The sequence below is a fragment of the Chaetodon auriga genome, chromosome 1 (assembly GCF_051107435.1).
Source record: "Chaetodon auriga isolate fChaAug3 chromosome 1, fChaAug3.hap1, whole genome shotgun sequence".
Taxonomy (NCBI): Eukaryota; Metazoa; Chordata; class Actinopteri; order Chaetodontiformes; family Chaetodontidae; genus Chaetodon; species Chaetodon auriga.
Window position 1 is genome coordinate 26,705,935 of NC_135074.1, and position 12,455 is coordinate 26,718,389.

At 41.4% G+C, this 12,455-nt stretch overlaps 1 protein-coding gene across 3 annotated transcripts in view; it reads right to left on the minus strand.

The window, feature by feature from the left end:
• coro2ba (coronin, actin binding protein, 2Ba) overlaps window positions 1–12,455 on the minus strand; it is a 43,011-nt gene that overhangs the window by 12,969 nt on the left and 17,587 nt on the right. The window contains exons 1-2 of one of the 3 annotated variants that reach the window (XM_076732399.1): window positions 11,305–11,341; window positions 3,161–3,361 (exon numbers count right to left, since the gene is read on the minus strand). In XM_076732399.1, coding sequence (XP_076588514.1) covers window positions 3,161–3,361 — 201 coding nt within the window. In that variant the 5' untranslated portion in view covers window positions 11,305–11,341. Of the gene's footprint in view, window positions 1–3,160; window positions 3,362–6,206; window positions 6,587–11,304; window positions 11,342–12,455 lie in introns of those variants that run through there. The other 2 variants (XM_076732392.1, XM_076732385.1) reach the window with 2 other exon arrangements.

Sequence of the window (12,455 nt, forward strand, 5' to 3'; positions counted from 1 at the left end):
CAACATATTGGAAATCCTCTTTCTATATATGCCACTAAAACATGTACGCTGTAAATTACTCTCAGTTTAGAATAAGCATCTATGCATCTATCATACATGATTAATCTGCTGATTGTTTTCTTGAATAACGGCCTATAAAATATCAGAAAACTGTAAAAAATGGCCATCACAATATCATAGGGCCCAAGATGACACCTATGATTTATTGGTTTTGCCCAACCAACAATTATCAAATTTGCTGCAGATTCCTTTTCTGTTGACTGACTGCTTGATGCAATTGTACACAGTAATAGTGGTAACAGTATAGTACGGAGGTAGCAGTAGTATTACTAGTAGTAGTAGAGATGAAGCACCACACCCACTGCACTCTCTTTGTCTGAGGTGATGAGGAGGTGTCTGTGACCTTAAGTGTCAGTTTCTGGGCCGGTCTGTGTGCCAGGTGGTGCCAGCGGTGGTCCCTCCACTTGCTAATGGCGCTGTCTTGGGGCAACCATATGGCCGTCTCGCCGGCTGTCATTGTAATATGTCTTCCATGTTCACACCTCGCCATTCGCCAAAGCTACCACAGATTAGCTTGTGTTTTTAATTGAGCGGGGGGGGGGGCTCGTTTAGAAGGGTGCCTTCTTTAAAGAGGGAAAAACTGAAGGGAGATTTCCTTCAGTGCTTTTCTTATCTCAGTTCACAGCTCAAACTGCCTTTCTGTCATTTCTCTACCTGTTCTGAGTGATCTCATGCACACGACTCTCCATAGACTGCTTCTGATGATGACATCTACTGATTTTGATTGAAGAGTGCCTGGTGACATCACTCTGCATACCATGAATCCTTCTCATTCAGACTGAACCCCATGCATTGATTTGTCAGTTCAACTCGTTTGGAGCCTCATCCAATATCAGGTCACCTAATAATAACAACAACCAAAAATATGTATCTAAGGTTAACTGTCTTATACAAGGGTTGGCTTCAGTCTGCTGATTGTTGTTCTGACCAGAGCATGAAACAGCAGCCATCGTCCCACAGAAACTGTCATCTGTGCTGCTGCTGCTGAATCGTCAACTCAGCAGAAACAAGATGAAATGCTTGAGGTGCAATACTTAGATGAGGAGGAAATCAATCAAGTTATGGTCATGGATAGAGTCATTATACAGCATGAAAATTAAAATATGAGCTTCACTTCAAGAGCTCTTAGTTAGTGGAGATGATATTGTGCAATAAGTTGAGAATATGGTATCAGACAGGAGTGAGTCCTCAGATCAACTAATTAAACCACAGATGATCCAGAGAACGATCTTTTAATATCAGAAATGCAGTCAGAAAGTGAAGTACTAAGTAGTAATATATGATATATTTTTCTGGACATTCACTGTCTGTGAATTTTCTGATTCATGAGACTTTCCTCGTCTTGCCTGGACTGACTGAAAACAACTCATTTCCCCAGTACATCTTAAATTGACACACATCTATTCATTTCTTCCTCTGTGAATCTTCTTTTATCAAATTGTACTATACTACTCTATATAACTGAAGTTATTACTGGAGCTACAAGTAAGCCACCTTGAAGTCACAAGTGAAACCGGCCAACATGACCTCCTCTATCTATCAATGCAATCAAGCCTTTATATCGTAAATCAACATGATGCCAGCAAGTGTTACTTTCATTATGTGATGCTTTGAAGCTCAAGACAAAGAGTGTCATAAACAAATAGTGCTGCATCATGGCTGCCTAGACAGTATTACCTGTAGCCTCCCCAGTTTTTAAAGGCACAGTTCAGCAGTGGAGGTAGACAGAATGAAAAACACCATTTCTTAAATATATTTATGGATGACTGTCTGGAGTGATATCATGAGCCCTTTGTTTGCTCTCTGATGTTCTGCATGTAAAAACATAAAATGTGGCTACAGTCGACTGAGTCTGCTGATATGACAGTGAGAAGCACTGTTAGACCTAAAGGGAATATATCAACTATAACCTAAAAGGCAGCGCACACACACAGCCAGTACTCTGTCTTTTTCCATGACTGAACACCATCGGTCATGATGATGTGCAGCAGAAATGTAGCTGAGGTCTCCCTGCTTCAGACAGCAGAACTGCTCAGCTGACTGAATACATCTTCAGTCTGATAACAGCTTGACTCGACTCCGCTTGGCAGCCGAGAGCTTTTCAAGCACCTGGCAGAGTCTCTCTTAAAGAGGCAAAGCATTTAATGGTCTCTCAGACCTACACTGTCATCTACAGAGTGGGGTGAGATGCAGACTACACTGTAGCCTTATAGAAAGCCAACACTCGTATCTGTACTGTTCATAAGACAAGGATACATAAAAAAAATGCTGACGATCAGCATCATGTAGGAAACGCTTGTGTTACTGAATACATGAGTAGCTCAATTCATACAGTGACAGCTCTACACTCTTCACATGAAGCCAAATGTCACCACTACACTAAAACATGAGCACACACATTGTCTTGGAAAAATTACTTTCCATATAAGGTGATTTGTCACTATATGTACAATATCTCTAAAATGTGCACCTTTAAAGATTATCTGCAGCGCTGTGAATAATCCAGCTGCAGATGGAAAACCGAACTCAACACATTGCCTTTTCCTATAATAACTAAAAGAATTTCACACTTTCCATTGCAACAGCACCCTTTTGTCTTGTTTATGGGCAATACCAGTATGCCTTCATGTGGTCCTATTGGCAGTTGGCTTTAAATTCTGGCTTGAGGACTTGAGGCTGGAATGCTCTGCTATAGCAGGCAGGGTCTGTGCTGAATGTGTGCAAGTTTTCAAACTTCAGATCTTACTGTGAAGAAGCTGAAACCACAATAATCTGGTGTAAACCCTAAACAAAGGTACAGTATAATCCACATCCACATCCTAAATGCTTCGACTCACTGGGAGTCACTCCAGCTACGATTGTTAACGTAAAGTACATTTTGAGTAATGTACCAATGCCCAAATCCCTCTCCGACAAACTCGATGCATTATTTTCAGAACCATCATCAACCGAGCGTTTTAAGACACATTAGGAGAGCATCATATATCTCCTCTGATGCTGAGGTGGAGTCAAAGTGGAAAAATAACCTTCAGAGAATCACTGTTTTTCACATTGGTTGCCATAACAGCAACAGCAAATCAAGTGTAACAGCACCAGTTACCTGGGATACAGGTATAACAATGAAAGAGCCCCCGCCGGAACTCTCGGTGACCACCGCCATGAACTTGGAGTTGACGGCACAGAAGTGGTTGTCATGGACGTTCTTGGTGATGGGGATACCGTCGAAGCAGTTCTCCCGGTTGGCCACTTTTCCGTAGACATTTCGAAACTTGGAGCTTCGGTAGGTCGGACGCCATGACATCTGAGGAAAACACATAATTAGTTTGACAGATTATTATCAATGAATGTGTTTGTCTTCAATAAACTGTCAGAAAATAGTTTAAAACGCCCATCACATTTTCCCCCGGACCAGGTGGATGTTTTCCTTGTTTTGTCCGACCAACAGCCCCAAATGATTCATTTATAATCTACTCCTTTAAAGTACTGACTGTCCTTTTTAAAACCAATAAAGGATAAGAGCTTTAACCTAGATTTACTATCCAGAAAAAATATTTTGTATATTGAATTTATTGTGGTTGAACTACATGCTTGATGACAACCTTGCTTTTGTTTTGTTTTTGGATTTGACGTTGCACATAAGCAGAATAGAAGAGCCGTGCAATGACAGAATAGACGAGGAGGTAGTACTGTAATATCATCAAACAATTACATTACGCTGTAAGGGAATTTATCTTTATCTTTTAATTATCATTTGAAACTTGACATGATGATGATTACACAGGAAGAAAGGAAGAATCAGCGAAGCCTAATCGAATTCTCATCTACCAAACCCACAGTTGTAGGGTGGGCTGCCCCATCTGTGCAGACATGATAACAGTCACACATGCAGTTGTGGGAAATCGTCCAAATTGGTCATGGGTGTGAGACTTTCGAAGGGTGAAAACTGGGTGAAAATGGTTTTGACACTATTTCACGTTGCCATAGAGCCAGTGATTAATGTGTCAAGAAGGAAAAGCAATAGTAAAGACATTTCTTCCACATAACTTGAGCACAAACAACACAGCTGTAAAAACCAAAATGATTCATCTCAGTCATATGCAAGCGAGTACAGCGCGTCCTGTTGTTTGTCACTTTATTTTGGTTCATATGGGTCTTACAAAACAGAGAAGCAGCCTTTGTTTGCAGCCACTACACACAACAAAAGAGAAGTGGTTACGCTCAACTCAAGACACTTCTTTTGTTTGTGTCTCCACCACAAGAACGCATTGACGGAGCCCTTGATTTTTTTGGCGTGAGGACTCAAAAGTTGACCCAGACTCAGGAAGTGGACGTCAAATGCCCTTTGTCCCATCGCGAGAGAAGCTTCTTGTTAATGAACATAGCTACATTTCGAGAAATTCTCTGAAACCAGATCTGTTTATAAGGGTGAGTTGCAGTGACGCTACTGATGGATCATATCAGTTCACAACAGGAACTGAGGGGAGAGGATTTATGACTGTTCTCACATCAGTAGCAGCAATGCCGGATGACATCAGGCAATCCTCTATTCAGCATTGTTCTTGGGATGTGGAGGGGAACTGGTGGGAGTGGTGCACACATGCAAATAGAAACATCCTCAGACCATGCTGCTGCCATTGTCTTTCCCTGTCCCTTTCCGTCTCAAACCAGACGGGAGAAATGGAATCCAGCAGGCTACAATAGTGTGGGTGATCGCTTCGCCCTCACTTGAGTGCTCAAATGTGGAAGACACTGTGACCCCGCAGCGGTAATACAGGACCACTGCTACAGAGTATTAAACATGGTGATGTATACATATGATGTATTCATAAAATACAATGTATTGTAATAGATATAACTGCCTGTTGTTGCGATTTGTCCACAAACTGGAAACCAAAAGACGAGTGACGCACCATATGAACGAAACGTAAGCAGGCAAAAGAAGTCAACCGCTAATACAGATGTTTCTGTGTTTTCTTGGGGTTTATTTCCCCTATAGCAAGCAAACAAAGAACAAAGACATCATGGCTCCTTCTGCCTCTCTTTCTCTGGTAAAATACCTTCCAGGTGCATGCTGGTCCTATATGTGAAGGTCAAACTCTCACAGGCAAGAGAAAATATTCTCTAAACAGAAAAAATCTCTAGAATAAATCAGTCTAAACAGTTTTTTAAATATCTCCATCCTGACAGCAAGCAAATCCTGCTTACATGCTTAATGCATCAGTAATAATAAAAGTAGCCATAACAATTTCTTTTAATTTCAATACATAAAGTATATTTTACTGCTTCTGTAAAGGAGTATATTTACAGCGGTATTACTACTTTTTCTTAAGTAAATGATCTGATTACTTCCTCCTCCACTGCTTCTCTGTTTTATATAATTTTAAACTGAATAAATTTAGATTTCGGGCTGATGATTAGACAAAAACAAGACTTTTGAAAAAGTCACTCCAGGCTCTTGGCTGCAAAGTGTTAATGAAAATAACTTTCATTATTTTCAGTCCTACATACATGATTCCACTGTGAGCTGGTAATATGCAGCATACAAATGTCTCACCCTCATGCCACTCAAACCCAGATCGACTGCTCTGATCTCATGTCTGTATGAGCAGCATAATGGCAGCTTGTTAAAGAATTAATGTAGAACAGAAGAGCAGCAGAGAGCGGCCTGAGGGACGATTAGAGGAGAGGGAGAGGGGAGACTCGTCTGCTTTGAGCTCCCTCCACAAGGATGCTCATTCATTGGTCACCGGGTATGGCACAGAGAGGATGTTTGTGTGTGTTTGTGTCTTTCTTATCTCACGAGGGTTTGCAGCATGAGAATGTGCAAGCGCGCACACACATACACACACATACACACCATGAGCAGTGACGTGCACGCACACAAAAACACAGCTCAGAGAAGAAATGACTTTGTATCCATCAACAGATCACAAGACTTGTGTGTTGAGACGATTCCCTCTGGGGTCAAACAGCATGAGGCCTTCTTAACTTTGCAGAGTTTTTTTTTTTTTTGTTTGTTTTTTTGCACATTTTCACCATAAAATAGTTTTATGCCAAGTTGGATGCAAGTAAAATCCCCCTTCGTGTTTAACAGAATAACATATCTGGATACCACACTGATCACCTTATTCAAAATGCCACCTTACCTTACCAGTGTCCTTACAGTGACACTACAGTCACAGTGTTGCTGCACCTTCTCAGACTGCAAACATCCACCCTCCTTTACTAAGCGAGCCGCCAGGATCCCCTGTCTTCCTTCCTTCCCCTTGAAATCCAAGCAGGCAGCCTGTGTCTGCTATACCTCCTTCTCTCTCATGTTTTTCTCCCCCCTCCCCTTTAAACTCACTCTTCTCCTCCTACTGGTACTGATAGCTGGAGGGTTGGCACTCCCCCTTCCTCCTCTTACCGTCTTCTCTCCCATCCTGCCACTCAGTCAGCCCTCCGTCTTTACCACAGTTCATTCTCCGGACCAGGGAGAGCAGCAGTGTGAGAGCAGTGGCCATTCATCCTCTTTCCTCTCCCACACACTGCTTGTTTGGAATCACAAGGCCATTCTGGCTGACTCCCAGCACCACCAGCAGCTCTTCACTCCCTCCATCCTCCCCTCTTTTAATCTCTCTCTACCTTCTTTTACTCTAATCCATCACTCCACAGGTATGAAACCTTCCGAAACAGGTAAACCCCAGGAAGGAATAGCTGCAACTGTGGACCTACTTGGAAATTGCAGGAGTGCCAACTAACATTTTCTGAATTACTATGACGCAGTAAAAACTGTATTGCTTTTAGAACTTTTGAAATATTTTTAGACAAGAAATATAGAAGACATATTTCCAATAAGGCGTTGGGTTTTGGTGTCATGAAATCAGAAAATAAAAACTGTTTATGGGAAAAAAATAATTATGCCGTCCTTTAAACAGCCACAAGGATGTGAAAGCAGGAAGATAAAATGTTTTTCCTGAGATTTAATGGTATAAATTTAGCTCCTAATCAACTGAAACTATCACTTTTTTTATGACCAATCTACTTACCAATAAAGCATTACCAACAATGTATGAACCTGTTAATGAACCTTTAGTGTGCAAAAGTCTTTATAAATGAGCATAATGCTGTTCAGTGTCAAAGTCTGTTTTGGCCATTTCCATAGTTGTAGTTACTGTATTGTTTTGGAGTTGTGTGTGATTTAAGTTTGATTTATGCTTCATTTATGAGGTTCTTTGATCCACATATTACAATCATTATGTCACCATGGTTTGGTGGAAGAAACAAGGTGGAGGCAACACTTCAAACAGCTGAAGTTAATTTGAGTATCAGTGTTTGTTCCTATTTAACTGCATGACTTCACTCGATTTAACTAGATGACTCCATTAGGAACAATAATAACATGTTATAAATAAACACTGACTAAGCCTCCTTTCCATGAATATGTGACTTTTTTTTCAATTCACACAATAATATTAGGGAACCTGTAAATCCTAAAAACGTCTTTTTGCATCCTATTCAAATGCAAATCTAAAGATTTAATGGAACTGGAGATAATCGTGTGAATGAGTCCAGCTCCTAAATCACTGCCTGTTCCTCACTGACGAACCCTGAAGTCTCTTTCACTATGAACAGACTCTGAAACGAGCCCTGCTCAGTTCGATAGACGGAGGCAGGTGTGATAGTGAAAAGTGCATCCCCTGATGACTGTCTGTGTGTTTGAAATGTGAGTGAAGCCCTGCAGGTTCACTGTGAAGGAGCTGTGTCTTGGCCTCTTGGCTGAGTGTGTGTGTCTGTGTGTTTGTGCCATATACTGTACATGTCTTTTGCCTTTACTATGTTTCCGTGCCTACGTCCATATCTGACCATGTGTTGTCTGTTTGCACCAGTATACATTTACTGTGGAGTTCATAGCTCTAAGGCGGACCACTCCAGAGAGCAGAGTGTGTTTATTGATTTTTTTTTACATCTTGCTTCGAGGCACTGCTGCTGCTCTGTGCACACTCAGCCTTTCTCTGTCCTCCTCTCTCTCTTTGAGTTCTTAACTCTCTTTCCAATATCCCAAAAGCAGCAGATCTTTGTTTCCGAGTTAAAAACACTGACCAAAATACAAAACCAGTTGTTGAACTGCCTGAAAATCCATGTTTAAACAGTTATTACCAACATCTCTTGGCTGTACTCTTCCATCATCCCAGCTGCAGTCAAAACGCCCACTCTCTTTTGGAACCAGGCACAGTCAATGGCAGCATACAGACTCATTATGAACCATAAAAGGCCATTCAAACACCAGCAAATCAAATCCATGGGTTAAACTATTCCAATCAAGATTTCCTCAATGTTAGTGCCAAGTAAGGAAGTAGGGCCATCTGAGCTCACATTCAGTAGATACAAAAGGGAAATCCACAGGGCGACTGCATGTCTTGTCGCTCAGACATAGTGTAGCCCTGTCAAACCTCCTGTCATGCTCAGTCTCCTCCTCCTCTCCCTTGGCAGTGACACTGTACAGTCATTTATGATGACTTCCCCTCTCTGCGAGGAGTAAATATCACAAAAAGAGTTTTTTTTTTTTGCCAACTTTGCTCTCAGCGTGAAGTGGGAGCTCTATTCCTCATTTGCACAGGAAGTGTCACAGCTTGGCTGAAAGTGCTGGGATAGTTTTCCACACAGCAATGGCAATGCCTGATGGGACAGTTGTGGTTATAAAAGGCTGTTGTCTACTGTGTAGTTGGGGATTATTAGAGCAAAGTATTTGCTTTTTACAAGCTATCAGCTGTCAGTCTGCATCATTGGTTGGTCTTAATCCTCTTCAGAGTTGCATTGTTGACCATAACCTCACTGCATGCAGATAAGTCACATTTTCTTACAAGTTTACAATTGAAGTTTATTTCATTATCAAATATTACTATGCAGTGCTTAGAAATATTTATAGGAGCTGTAGTTTTCTCTGTGCTCTCAAAGTCATTGTTATTTAACTTTGTCCAAATCGTGATGGTTTTGATTTTTAATAGGATCTGCTGCAGAGGATTCTGGAACAGAGGCTAGCCAGGACAGGGCTTCAGCTCTTTGACTTCAGCTCTCTATAAGAAAAGCATTAAGCAAATCAAGTTAAAGCCAACAGTTGGCAACAATGAATGGCGGCTGTTAGAAGTCATAACAAACATAAGAGCAGTCAATAAAGTAGAAGTTTGCACCTCACTGCAAGGTCTACTTACAAGTTTCCATCAGATGATAGACTAGAAGAACACTTACTGACCAAATCTTACTTCACATAAAATAAGCTGAAACTGATGCACACTAGTGAAACAACGAGCTCGTCCTCACCAGAAAAATATTTTATCACGACTCATATTTATGTTTATTGTAGGCAGCGCCCTCTAATGGCTGTGATAATTAAGACATGAGCAAAGGAGAAAGTCAGGTAATGTATGAGGAAGAAAGTCCGCATGTGGAGGAAGGTGGGGTGGATGGATGGCTCCAACAAACAGGGCTATCACCCAGGAGGCTGCTGCTTGTGTCCTGTGTGACACTGAAAGTCAACACTGACCCATTTTAAGTTACATTACATCACCTACATAACAGCAATGCCCTCAATTTAATCCATGATCTTTTCCTGAACCGAACCTAGTAGTTTTGATGCCTAGACCAATGCAAAGTGCAACCGTTTCACAATGTCAACAACGTGAAGATGAAGGTTTGACAGAGGCGCTCGTTGTAATGGCTTCTTGCTGATACTCTCCAACAGTGACATATGTCATTTTGGGAGTCACTGGCAGTCCAGCTGTTCAGTCATTTAGATAATAGGATGTGTTAGAAACAGCAGGATTCAATGTTTGCTTTCAACAACACATTCACACAAAAGTAAAAAAGCAAAGCAAAGCCAACACTGCAGGTGATAGCAACTGTGAGCAAGTGGCCAAAGGAATAAAATAAAACAGAATAGATTTAACACACCTGCACCAGCAGCCCAGAGCGAATCGGTCCATCTGGATTTTCCATGGATTTTCCAGATGGCCAGTTCAGGAATGTTGGAGAGGTAATCTTTTATTTGAGCCCGAGCATTAATTTCAATCAGTTGAAAAGAGGGGTCACAGGAGCTCTTGGAACTCACTCAGTCTCCATTATCAGGCCTGTTAATGTCTATTACAGTATTTCTGAAGTTTCTCAAACATTTAAAAATACAAACAAAAAAGGCAAAAAGGCTCCAATTAAAGCGAGGGCAGGTGGTTGTGCTGCTGCTGATGATTGATGCTGGTCTGTCAGTCAGTCAGTCAGAAATTTGTGGTCCCCTGAGGATGAACCCCATGGACTGACGTTGACATTTGTCATGAGCAAAGTAGACAAAGTTATATGACGATTACTCTTTATCCAGTCTTTGTGCCATTAACAGGAGCCTGGTGAAACAGAAGCCAGTTTTGAAGTGTGTGTTCATGATGATAGTGTATTTCTAGGCGATAATGACAGGAGATGCAGAAGCTCAGCTAATGGCAGCTCTTGGGCCTTAAGCGGGCCCCATTAAGCAGCGGTAATGGTGCAAAGAGCTCACTAGCCAAGGACAGGAAACCCAGCTGAAGGGCACTTATCAGAGCACAAGTACATACAGGAGTGGGTGTCCCAGAACCCATCCATCCACCCATCCATCGCCTCGTATGGTAAAAGGAGTTTGTTGACAGCAGTGTTATCATCCAGGTTATTATAATTACTATGGATATATGCTGTAGGATACTTTGTTTTTCAATTCCTAGACATTCTGATATGCACAAAAATTCTAGTTTTGAGTTTCTTTCTTCATCTGTCTGTCTAACACATGCAAAATTTTACATTGCAACACAAATCAGTGACATTTTTTCCTATTCCACTTATAAAGTCAGCCATTGAAAACCAGAAGAAACATCTAAATTAATTATCCCCTGTGCTTGCCTCTCCTTTTCCCCAAGGGGTTTCTGCCACATGCTTTTTGGAGCATAATGATGCGAGCTGGGCCTCACACCCCGAATGACAGAGGGGGGTTGCAGACTCAAGGTGGAGGAGAAGTCCGGAGGAAAGACAGAGAAACAAAAGAGGACATGTGGAAAAAAGACAAACAGAGATAAAGGGAGGCAGACACCGACTAAAAGAGAGAACAAAGCACTCAAGGTGAAAGAGAAGACAAGATAAGAAGAGAAAGGAGAGGAAGAAAGGACGGGGCGGACAAACAAAGAATGATGAAATATTTAAAGAAACAAAGGAAAAATGCAGACAGAAAGGAGGAGCAGAGGAGGCTCTTACCAGACGGAGATTAACTCCCCCTGTGTCAGACCACCTGCCTTCTCTGCAGACACACACACACACACACACACACACACACACACACACACACACACAATATTGATATTTTCAGGATCTAAAAACTCACAACTGTAGCATCAAACTGTTTAAAATATCGACATTCAGGAAGCATTCAAGCTTTATCATTTTATACACAATATCCAGACAAATGCCCTTAAATGACAAACTTCTTGTGATGCCAGTGAACTGTCATGTCCTGCATCCTTATACCTGTAGATAAATAATTCTCAACACAGAGTCTAAAAGTCTATTTTTAAGATGGTAACAAAAGCCGATGTGATCATTCCATGTAGTCGCAGTTTGAAGAGACAACTTGAGTTTGGACTGTTTATGTGGTCGAGCAAAGACAATACATAATTAATGGTTTGTTTTAGGAGAAAGCCTACAAATCTTTTCAGACGCAACACAAAAAAAAGTTGATTTATGTCGTCGTGCATGAATCTCATCTATTCTATTCTGGCAGTGGCACAAAGTGAGAAGTCCAAATGGCACCGAGCCGAAGATGCAGGGGAAGAAGATGAAGGAGCACTTTCCTCAGATTACTGAGATCTACCACTGAAGAAACGAGCTCTGTGGAATGATTAATGATGAGCCAGTTATGATTTCAGATCTGTTAAGATATTGCATTTCAAAACTTCAAGGTGATTTCTGATGGCGCACGTAAATCCTGTACCCAGAAACTGCCCGGAGACTGGCATCAAAATCAGCTCGAGTGAGTCAAATACAAACAGCAGCTCTGTCTGATGTGCATAATAACACTTCAGCTTACAGCATGTTAACAAAGTGTAGGTGGCTAAGCTGCTTTTTCAGAACATAGTGCATGCACACAGATCACAGTATCTTCTGAAGACACAAATAGATGATCTTAGTCATAAAGAAGGAATATTTTGGCGAAAATTTAGTTCAAAATGCCAAAAGGGCCCTTTCAGCCAGTTAATCAATGCAAAAACAGAGCAGTTTCCCAGTGCACAATGCATCTTCGTTAGGGAAGACATTCTGACATTTGACAGTATGAAACGCACTGGTGTAAACAGTAAAAATGCATGACGGCTGAATTCCATTCAGCTGCTTTAGTTTCAGGATCCTGGTGT